Source organism: Theobroma umbraticum, unplaced genomic scaffold (assembly GCF_002168275.2).
Source record: "Theobroma umbraticum cultivar Fairchild unplaced genomic scaffold, ASM216827v3 scaffold_67.0, whole genome shotgun sequence".
NCBI lineage: Eukaryota > Viridiplantae > Streptophyta > Magnoliopsida > Malvales > Malvaceae > Theobroma > Theobroma umbraticum.
In genome coordinates, this window is record NW_018397262.1 from 7,196,550 (window position 1) to 7,207,350 (window position 10,801).

At 34.8% G+C, this 10,801-nt stretch overlaps 4 protein-coding genes across 4 annotated transcripts; 3 read left to right on the top strand and 1 right to left on the bottom strand.

Moving 5' to 3' along the window:
- Positions 1–1,496: 1,496 nt before the first annotated feature.
- On the top strand, positions 1,497–2,771 carry LOC110418885 (F-box/LRR-repeat protein At4g14096-like). Its single transcript, XM_089783946.1, has one exon. It carries the CDS (start codon positions 1,497–1,499, stop codon positions 2,769–2,771), a length of 1,275 nt encoding a protein of 424 aa, XP_089640072.1.
- Positions 2,772–3,597: 826 nt separating this feature from the next.
- Positions 3,598–4,509, bottom strand: LOC110418886 (aspartic proteinase nepenthesin-2-like). Its single transcript, XM_021431708.2, has one exon. The coding sequence runs from the start codon at positions 4,507–4,509 to the stop codon at positions 3,598–3,600; it is 912 nt and encodes a 303-aa protein (XP_021287383.2).
- Positions 4,510–5,711: 1,202 nt separating this feature from the next.
- On the top strand, positions 5,712–7,270 carry LOC110418887 (F-box/LRR-repeat protein At4g14103-like). Its single transcript, XM_021431709.1, has 3 exons — positions 5,712–6,668; positions 6,754–6,918; positions 7,016–7,270. Exons 1-3 carry the CDS (start codon positions 5,712–5,714, stop codon positions 7,268–7,270), a joined length of 1,377 nt encoding a protein of 458 aa, XP_021287384.1.
- Positions 7,271–8,623: 1,353 nt separating this feature from the next.
- Positions 8,624–10,171, top strand: LOC110418888 (F-box/LRR-repeat protein At4g14103-like). Its single transcript, XM_021431710.1, has 3 exons — positions 8,624–9,538; positions 9,625–9,789; positions 9,887–10,171. Exons 1-3 carry the CDS (start codon positions 8,624–8,626, stop codon positions 10,169–10,171), a joined length of 1,365 nt encoding a protein of 454 aa, XP_021287385.1.
- Positions 10,172–10,801: the final 630 nt, after the last annotated feature.

A 10,801-nucleotide genomic window follows, 5' to 3' on the forward strand; every position in this document is an offset into this window, starting at 1 on the left:
CGATTTGGATGTAAATTTCAACTTTTCTAATCGTGATGGAGCTGCACTGATGCATGTTCATCAAAAGTCACCAAATCTACAATCTCTACACTTTTCTCAAGGATGTGATGAGGAAAATCAGAAGAATGTTGAACTGATTAAGGATAATGCAGAAGAGGTTCGATTCTTAAATATATACTCAAGAATGCTAAAGCTTTGGAGTGGTTTTGATGAGTCCATTGCTCAGAAGATCTATCAGAAGACTTGGGAAAGAAAGAGGGGATAAAATATGAGCTGAGGCTGCTCTTTAGCTCATATTCTGTGTATGTGTCCATGTAGAACCAGTGCTGTGCTATAAGCCGTGGTTAAGGGGTTATGTAATTCAAAGTTTCATTTAAACATGTAATTATGACTTGTAAGGTAAAGATTAAACAGAGTTTGTTTCTGTTTTCTTGCTTTTAAAATTAACTTCCATGTTAATTATTGAGATTTCGACAGAAACTCATTCATAGACTACGTTACCCTGCAACATTTACACCATCGATCACAATTGTTAAGTAAAAGTATTGTCAGAATAGAAGCCGAAAGAGAAAGAATTCTAGAACCTGATTGGTTCACCTGGCTTGGTATGACATGGTAAGTCCTAAAAGCTCTCATTTATATAACTAGCATTCCAACTATATATAATATTTACACATTATCATTTAATCATAAAGTACCACCGCATAAATACACAAAATCAAAAATTCAAAAGTTTTTAAAATAAATATTTATTTATTAAAATTCCCCTTTTAAAATTTTTTTTATTAAGGAGATGACACAATTTAATTTACTAAAAATTTATAAAATTCCCCTTTTTAAGTTAATTCTTAAAACAATTTTAGCTTAAAAAATTCCAATGTACAACTAAGTAATTTGGTCTTAATAAATTACCTTTTTCAATTATTTAGAAATATTTAATTAATTATATATTTTTGCCGAGAGGAGATTGAGAAACTATAAAACTCCTCAAACGTGGTCGTTTAAGTCAAGACAGTAAACTATATAAAGGGTCAACATGACCTGATTTTTTCACCAAGCCAAAAACCAAAACCAACTCAAAAACTTCAGAATTATCTACACATAGCCAAGGTACCCCACTTTCTCCTTTTTCTCTTTCTTTTTTAATTGGTTTCTTTTACTGCATACCCTATGATTGGGATTATGTGTTATTGATCAAATAGGACTATTTGTTTTTTTTCTTTTTAATTGAATTTTTTCAATTACTATATAAGAAGCATTATGTAGTGAAAGTTTCAGATAGATGAATTGCTTTTGATTAATTCACTGTTTCTTGAATTTGATTGTTAATTATACACATGTGTTTTTTCTTGTTGTCATTGATGTCTTATAAAATCAACCTGATTGAAGTTATTTAATTGATTATTCCAATTCTTGGCTGGCTTGTTTCTTGCAGACAATTCAAGTTTTTCTCATTTAAGTAAATTTTTTTTTCTTGTCAGAAGAGAATAGACAACATGGATTCTATTGTTTTGGCAATTAAATCCCTCACATTGTCCACGAAATCCGAAACCCAGAATCGATTTCAAGTCCAGCATGATGATTTTGGTGAAGATATAATCAGTGAATTACCTGATGAACTTCTCCTTCATATTCTATCCTTTCTACCGACAAAGGATATTGTAAGCACTTCTGCATTATCAACAAGATGGCTATACTTGTGGACTTTCTTTACCATTGTTAGTTTTAACTTCGATGCATATAAAGAGAAGAAAAAGACTACTAGTTTCTTGGATAGTGTTAAGCGAGAGCTACTCATGATTCCTGACACTGCACGCATACAAAAATTTCGTCTGCATTCAACTTTTGCCGTCTCTTCTTCCCAAATCTTGGCGTCAATGTCAATAGTATCTAAAATAGTGAAGCATAAAGTTGAAGAGCTAGACCTTTCTATTCCATATATGGAATCCAATCTGTTTTCCTTGCCTCATAGCCTTTGTACTTCCGAGTCATTGACTTCTTTGACGTTACATATGACTCAAGCTGCCTTGAATAGTTTTCCAGCTTCCATAAGCTTCCCAAGACTTAAGTACTTAAATCTTGATGGCATTGAATTCCAGGATGAGTACTCTGCTCAGCTCCTTCTTTCTAGCTGCCCAGTCCTTGAAGAGTTATATCTAGATAACTGTGATTGGACCAAAAGAACAGAAATTAAAATTTCTATTCCCACTTTGCTGACATTATCTATTTCCTTGGAATACAATGGTCCTCCTGATATTTCAATAAGGATTTGTGCTCCAAATCTTTTAAACTTTTCCTACACAAGTTTTTCCCTAGTTGAACTTGTGACTTGTGACCTATCTTCAGTAATTCGTGCAGAGGTTGATGTTTTTGGTTGGTTGACATATGACCAACGAGTTCAGGTTGGTCATCGCACCCTTAAATTATTAGAAGGAATTCGTGGTGTCAAATATCTTGAACTATCAAACAGAACACTTGAGGTATGTGTGATATATCTGTGCATGTCAATATATATCTTTAATTTAGCATTACAAACTAGAAGAATGTTCTTTCATTCATTCATTTCTGGTAACAAAGCATTTCCACTTTCTGTCAAGGTCATCTCATTTGCAGAAAACTTTCAAGCTGTTCATCTTCCTACATTTTACAACTTGACCCATTTGACTGTAAGTTTTGTCCTTTCCACTCGTGGTGGAGCTACATTGATGCATGTTCTTCAAAAGTCACCAAGTCTATATTCTCTACACTTTTTCCAAGTAGGTTTCTATTGACTCCAATATTTTAGTTATATCATGAAAAGGGATTCTCTTGATTTTATGAGAAAACTAAGCTGGTTTTTTTTTCTAACAAGTGATTTTTTATTTTTAGGGATTTGATCTTGATATTTTGGGAGAGGAAAATCATTTGCTGGACAATCTTGTACCTATCTCTTTCAAAAATCTTAAAAATGTGAAAGACGTTCCATTCTTAAATATATACTCAAGAATGATAAAGCTTTGGAGTCGTTTTCAGACCATTGCTCAGATGATTTATCAGAAGACTTGGAAAAGAAAAGAGTAAAATGTGAGTTGAGGCAGCTCTTTAGCTTATTCTGTGGTATGTGTACACGTAGAAGTAGTGCTGTAAGTAGTGCTCAAGGGAGCTCCCCAATTTCAGAAAAATTCAAAGTTTTATGTGAACATGTAATTTTGACTTGAAAGGCAAGATTAAACAGAGTTTGTTTCTGTTTTCCTGCTTCTAAAGTTAACTTCTATATTGTTATTGAGATTTAGACTGAAACTCATACACAGATCATCGATGCATTTGGATTAATTTCCCTTCTTCTTCCAATGAATGTGACTGTTATGTTGTCTTGAAAAGTATTTATTAGTTGGTGAAACTTAGCCAATTGTTTTAATAATAACTTGATTCCAACTGATGTTTCCCACAAAAACTCCATTGTCAAAGATGTTAAAGCACATGTGAACTTTACTTTGTATGAGAGGATTCCCAAAGCAATTTTTTTGAGAAAATTGAGTTAAACAATCCCTCTGCTGATTGATATGAAGCAAGAAATTAAACAAGGCAAAGAGGAGAGGGTGAAGAAGATAATGGAATTCAATCATGGAATATCATCACCACAAGTCTCGGTAACCCATTGGAGTCTAGCAACATCCATATTATAAATGATACGCATGTTTTGTTGCTGCCATGATCCTCTAACAATTCCAAGTGAAAGTGATAGAATCCGTTTGGTAGAATTTGTGTTGTTTGAAGATTTCCTACTGGTGGGGGAATATCATCTCCAAACCTTAGGACACTAGGTCGCACCAATTCATCAGTAAAAGGGCCTAAGCAGTATGAGAACCGATAACTAGTAATGCCTTTACTAGCTAACTGGGTTGCTAGTGAATCTGGTGCCAAGCTTAATACTAGAATTCCTGAAATCTCCCCATTGGAAAAATCAAAGTTTTGGTTATCTTTGGAGCATCCAAAAACCATACCATCAATGACTCTAGTGTGGACATTATCAACAGGAAATTGGAATGATTCGAAAGATGCAACACCTTTTGTCGTAGGTGGATTAGGATGAGAATCAACACCATACCGAATGCTGTAGACACATTCATTATTATAACATTTGTAGCATTTGTAATCACCTTGACAAAGCGGGTGAGTGCAAGGAAGCTTGTGATAGCTGGTGGAGGCTCGAGAGTCATACATGAGAAGCTGCTGTCTGAAGCATTTTTTACAAGGCCTACACTGCATCCAAATTAGACCACTTCCAGTATCCATCAGCAACTTCACCAGATGGAGTCGGCTTCTGATTTTAAGCTCTACCACATATAGATGATTATCAGGAACGCGACCTATTGGTACATGGACGGTATCAAGATCTGCTGTTGCATTGGAACTCAAAACAGAATCTAAATATGGAGCTCTAAATTCTGGCAATTGTAACAATTTTTTGATTCTTTCAACTTTAGTGAGGTTTCCAGGGTGCAGGGAATCCCTTCGGATGAGCTTCATGGATAGACCAGTAGGTTTGGAAGTGGCAAAAGAGACTTGGAAAAAGGCTATGAGGCAGAGAAAAAGCATAGCCTTGGAAAAAATGGGATTGCAGCCATTTTAGAGGTTAAGAATGGCTTAGTGTATGCTTGCTGTAGTTATAATAATTCCAAGTGCTATTTTCAGGCCATATTGGTGTAAAGCTATAGCACATCCTGGATATTGAATTTCTTCTGTTTTTTGCTAGGCTGGTAATTAATTGACAACGTGCTTTATCTGCTTGTATATCTCGTCCTGCTTTTCTATCCATATTCTTGTCACTGCATTTATTACAAAGAATAATTCCAAATCAAAATATGCCGTGGATCTCACTGTCTTGTAGAATTTGATCAATAACTCTTTCAAGTCAAGTTTTCAGGTCTTGGTTTATTGGTTATGAAATAGATGATCAAGAATGAAATGTTTTTGGCCAGCACACAGACTCTCTGGTGCAGAAAATAGAAAGCTAAAGCCTTCTGATAAACTCAATCTCCAATGTTCAGCTACTATGTTCCTTATTGCTAAGATATAAGATAATGAAGCAGCCAATAATCTTTATTAAACAAGTTTACTTATTTTCCATTTAATTAGTAGAAATTTTCAAATGGTAATCACTTTAGTTAAAATTATTCAATAAATTAAAATTTCTTTATTAAATTTTTTAGGGGAAAATAGCTTTTTTCTTCTTTTTTAAGCTCTTTAACATAGAAGGTTATTGGTTAGAAACAAGAGTGTGCAAAATAATTGTCTTTTTAAAAAAAAAAAAAAAAGTAACATACAATCTACCAATTTTAACAGAAAATAAAAATATGGATATTATGCGTGTGTTCAACATATTGTGTACTGTAAAAAAAATTAAAAAGAAAGTAAATTAATACTAAATTATGAAGGTATTGAATGAAATAAATATTTGATAGGAAGAAGGAAACAGTTCAAGGAAAGAAGGATTTCTTGTGCCTAAGAATTTCAACTCCAATCAATCACTAATGCAGATTAAAAGAGTTTCTTTATGATGATATCTCTGCTTCAGCCTTCACTGTTTCCTCCTCCTTCAGGTACTAATTTATATATATATTTACATGATTATGATGTTACTGAATGGGGATTCTTGGGGTTTTTTCTGCGTTTCTTGTTTATTTTATTACTGACTCGGAATACTTCGTCTGAGTGTGATTATAGTGAACATGGCTACTGATGCTTTACCTCTTAGTCCCATAAGGCAAATGTCTTTGGAGAGACAGGACGACAGTCAGGGAGAAGACAGAATCAGCAACTTACCTGAGGATGTTCTTGTTCACAGTCTTTCCTTCCTTCCAACCAAAGAAGCTATAAGGACTTCGGTTTTGTCTACAAGATGGCAAAACTTGTGGATGTCTCTCCCGAACCTTACTTTTACTGATCTCTCGTATTTACACAGAAACCAGGATCGTGTTCCAGAAGTAAGGGCTAGTTTCATGAAGCTGGTAGATAGATCAATCCACCATCGTAAAGCCTGTATAAGGAAACTCTCTCTTTCCTTGCAAAAGGAAGTTGATGTATTCCGCTTAAACTCATGGCTATGTGCTGCAATAAGGCATAAAACTCAAAACCTTGATCTTTTCTTAATTGAACAAGAATATGTTATCTTGCCCCATTGTCTCTTTACTGCAGAATCATTGATTAGCTTGGTGTTGAGGATGGAATGCACTCTGAGAGCCCCTACTCCTGTCTGTTTTTCAAGCCTTAAGTTCTTGGAACTTTCACATGTCAAATTTAAGGATGTGCAGACCTGCCAAGAGCTGTTTTCAGGTTGTCTAGTCCTAGAAGAGCTGGTTTTAAAAGAGTGTAATTGGAAGAATATATCGGATATCAACATTGATATTCCTCCTCTGAAGAAATTCTCTCTTTCCAATTATACATCTCAGCAGGTAAAACGTGTAAACTGTAAAATCAAAATTAACACAGCAAATCTGAGCCATCTATCATGCCAAAATTTTCTCCGAGTTCAACTTGTTCCATACAACCCATTGCCAGCTCTGGAGAGTGCTCAGGTAGATATTTTTGGGGTTACTAATCGAGGAGAGGATGGTCGACGTGCAGTGCAACTACTTGCTGGACTCAAGAATGCTAATTCCCTCTATGTGACAAATGATTCGCTTCTGGTAGATCAGCAACACTTTTGTTTCCCTTGATGCATTTGGTTACACTGAAAGAGAATACTAATTTCATTCTTCTTTTGTGTGTAAGGTTCTTAATTGTGCGGAAAATCCTGAAGCAGATCTTCCTACATTTCACTATTTGACTCAATTGTATGTTAGACCGACTTGTTGCCTTCCTGATGTTGGTACTGTGGGAGCAGTGATGTATCTGCTTCAAAAAGCACCCAACCTTGAATTTCTTAGCATTGCCTCGGTGAGTTTCCCTTCTGCCAAAACTATCATTAAGCATGCCCTTGAGCTAACAATTCATGTTTCCTGGATTGAATTATATGTGTTCTATTTCAATACAGGAATTTCAAGGACAAGATCTAGATTGGTTTTTCCAAACTCTTCCTTGTTTCACCTCTCGCCTAAAATCCTTTTCCATCATGTATTTTGAGGGCACTGCCGCTAGTATACAATTGTTGAAGTATTTGTGTCAGCATGCACCTGTTTTGAAGAAGATATATTTGTTTTCCTCATATGAATTGACAGAAGAGATCAAGGATCAAGTGCTACAAGTCCTTGGAGACTCGAAAAGAGTTAAAATTCGGTTCTATAGCTGAAGTTGGATTTATCAGGCATTTCATATGAGGAAATAATCCAGAAAGGTTTTCATTACCAGTATTCCCCTGGAGGAGAACTCATCAAAAATGATTCAAATTACATTTATTTTTTCAATTGGGTGTGACAATTTTTAGCTCCCGGATGCTAGTATGAACCTTCTGAGGTTTTTAGATTGTTACGAAGGGTTTTTAGCCACTTTCCTGGTGTGTATTTTCTTGCAAAACCAAGTAAATTCTATTCTATGTTTGCTAAATGCTCAGTGACTGGCCTTCACTTCCACTGATTCTATGTCGGTGTTCCTGCTTTGTTTCATTAATTCACCTTTTGAAAGATTAGATTATATCCAATATATTATGGTGTTTTAAAAAATTCCAAAAAAAGGCATGATGAGTGTTACAAGTTTGGTCTATACATGACAAATTTGGATTTTCTTTTCTTCTTCAAAGATTTAAGTAAATTGCATATCCTTATATAGTGCAGTTGCTATGCTTGTTTATAAAAGAATTGATAGGCTTTTTTATAAAAATAAATAAATTGCATAGAATTGATGAGTAAGAAATTTTGTGAATTTGCTGTGGATTGGTCAATTCTCAAACAAATTTACTTGGTTTTCATTAAATTAGTGACAATTTTTCAAGTGGTAATCACCTTAGGTAGAACATCTACCAATTTGAGTAGCAAATAAAAATATGGATATGATGAATGAACTCAACATATTTTTAGGGTAAGAAATTTAAAAAGAGAAAAGAAAATAAAATTAATGTTAAATTATGAAATAAATAATTGATATTATACTATGCTTGTTGAATTTTTCCATTACATTAATGGTATAAAAAATAATTTAAAAAAAAAAGAAAGAAAAGGATAGTTGGAAGAAGGAAGAAGTTCAATGAAAGAAGAATTTCTCATGCCAAAGAATTTCAACTCCAATCAACAGCCAATAGATGGACTGAAGAGTTTCTCCAGAATGATCTCTCCTTTGCTCATTTGATTTTCAGCCATCAAAAACTTCTGCTTCAGCCTTCACTTCTTCCTCCTCCTCCTTCAGGTACTAATTTTTGTTTTTTTTTTCTTTCTTTTAATTTTTCCCTTTACTTTTTATATGATTTTGATAGTTATCTGAAGTAAAGCACATTCAAAACTCTAATTTCACCATAGGTTTCTAAAAGAAAATTCAATTCTGATATTGGGATTGGGAGGAATATGGAAATATGGAATTGGCAAAGCTTCACTATGTAGTTAGAGATAAAACAAATACATTTAAATGGGGTTCTTGAGGTTTTTTTTTTTCTGTTTTTCCTTTTTTTTTATTACTGACTCGGAATACTTTGTCTGAGTGTGATAAAGTGAACATGGCTACCGATGCTTCACCTCTTAGTCCCATGAGGGAAATGTCTTTGGAGAGACAGGATGCCAGTCAGGGAGAAGACAGAATCAGCAGCTTACCTGATGATGTTCTTGTTCACATTCTTTCCTTCCTTCCAACCAAAGAAGCTGTAAGGACCTCGGTTTTGTCTACAAGATGGAAAATTTTGTGGATCTCTCTCCCGAACCTTAATTTTGAAGATCCGGGTCCTATTCAAGATATAAGGGGTAGTTCCTTGAAGGTTGTAGATAGATCACTCCACCATCGTAATGCTTGTAAAAGAAAACTCTCTCCTATCTTGCAGAAGGAAGTTGATGAATTCGGTTTCAGCCCATGGCTATCTGCTGTAATAAGGCTCTTGATTAAACCAACATATGTTACCTTACCGGATTGTCTTTTTACTTCGGAATCATTGATTAGCTTGGTGTTGAGGTCGCATTGTACTCTGAAAGTTCCTGCTCCTGTCCGTTTCCCAAGCCTTAAGGTCTTGAAACTTTCAGGTGTCAGATTTAAGGATGAGCAGTCCTGCCAAGAGCTGTTTTCAGGTTGTCTAGTCCTAGAAGAGCTGGTTTTAGAACAGTGTGATTGGAATAATATAGACGAAATCTACATCGATATTCCTACTCTGATGAAATTCTCTCTTTCCAATTATAAAGCTGGACTGATAAAGAATGGGAATTGTAAAATCAAAGTTAACACAGCAAATCTGAGCCATTTATCGTTGAGAATTTCGTTGCTGGTTCAACTTGTTCCATACAATCCAATATTGCCAGTTCTGGACAGGGCTCAGGTAGATATTATTGGCTTTAGAAATCGAGGAGAGAATTATCACCTTGCAATGAAACTACTTGCTGGACTTCAGAATGCAAATTCCGTTTCAGTTAATGTTAATTTGCTTCGGGTAGAGCAACATTTTTGTTTTCCTTTATGCACTTGGTTACACCGAAAGAGAATATATACTAATTTCATTCTTCTTTTGTGTGTAAGCTTCTTGAAGGTGCAGAAAATCTTGAAGCAGGTCTTCCCACATTTCACAATTTGACTCATTTGCATGTTAGACCGGATCATTACTTTCCTGGTGCTTATACTGTGGGAGCATTGATGTATCTGCTTCAAAAAGCACCAAAACTTGAAACTCTTGGCATTGCTTCGGTGAGTTTCCCTTGTGGCAAAATATCACTAAGCATGCCTTTAAGCTAACAATTCATATTTCCTGGATTGAACTATATTGTGTTTTATTTCAATACAGGGTTTTAAACCACAAGATCAAGATTGGTTTTTCCAAACCCTACCTTGTTTCAGCTCTTGTCTAAAATCCTTTGCCATCTTGTGTTTTGAGGCCACTGCCGCTAGTATACAATTGTTGAAGCATTTATGTCAGCATGCGCCTGTTTTGAAGAAGATATCTTTGTTTTGCAATTGTGATTTCAAAGACGAGACCAAGTATCAAGTGCTACGAGTTCTTAGAGAATCGAAAATAGTTGAAATTGGGTTCTATCCTGTGAAGTTGGAATCTAGCATTTCAATCATTTGAGAATAAGCTGCAGTCAGGTTTTTATTAACAGGATTCCCCTGGGTCAGAACTCATCAAAAATGATGCAGAGATATAAGCTTTCAAATTACATTTCTTTTGTCTTTCGGGTGTCATAATTTTTAGCTCTTGAATGCTAGTATGAAACTTTTTGAGGTTTTTAGATTGTTAAAAAGGGCTGCTAGCCACTTTCCTGGTGTGTATTTTCTTTCAAAACTAAGTAAATTCTATTCTATGTTTGCTAAATGCTAAGTGACTGGCCTTCACTTCCATTGATTCTGTGTCAGTTTTCTTGCTTTGTTTCATTAATTCTCCTTTTGAATGATTGGTTAAGCTTGTTAACATTTGAGGTTCAAACTTTTGCTTCTTCATAGACCTATGTAAATGGGGTTTTTGTGATGAGAGTAAGATTGGAACAGTTCCTGAAATACTAAATGTCGTGGCAAGTGAAAGAGAATAAAAAAAGAATAATATCGTGGCAGGTGGAAGAGAATAAGAAAAGAGTAAGTGTTTTGATTGAGAATAGGCTAAAGAGAAAAACAATGAGTTAGAGTCCAATAGTTCTAAAAAAGTTCCTTTTTTGAGTTGTAAAGGGTTTATATATATAGTGTCAAAATAACAGTTACAAGAAAA

Coding starts and splice junctions, on each gene's coding strand:
- LOC110418885 (XM_089783946.1), top strand. CDS start 1,497: ATGGATTCTATTGTTTTGGCAATTAAATCCCTCACATTGTCCACGAAA.
- LOC110418886 (XM_021431708.2), bottom strand. CDS start 4,509: ATGAAGCTCATCCGAAGGGATTCCCTGCACCCTGGAAACCTCACTAAA.
- LOC110418887 (XM_021431709.1), top strand. CDS start 5,712: ATGGCTACTGATGCTTTACCTCTTAGTCCCATAAGGCAAATGTCTTTG. Junction 6,669..6,753: donor TGACAAATGATTCGCTTCTG/GTAGATCAGCAA, acceptor TTTGTGTGTAAG/GTTCTTAATTGTGCGGAAAA. Junction 6,919..7,015: donor AATTTCTTAGCATTGCCTCG/GTGAGTTTCCCT, acceptor ATTTCAATACAG/GAATTTCAAGGACAAGATCT.
- LOC110418888 (XM_021431710.1), top strand. CDS start 8,624: ATGGCTACCGATGCTTCACCTCTTAGTCCCATGAGGGAAATGTCTTTG. Junction 9,539..9,624: donor TTAATGTTAATTTGCTTCGG/GTAGAGCAACAT, acceptor TTTGTGTGTAAG/CTTCTTGAAGGTGCAGAAAA. Junction 9,790..9,886: donor AAACTCTTGGCATTGCTTCG/GTGAGTTTCCCT, acceptor ATTTCAATACAG/GGTTTTAAACCACAAGATCA.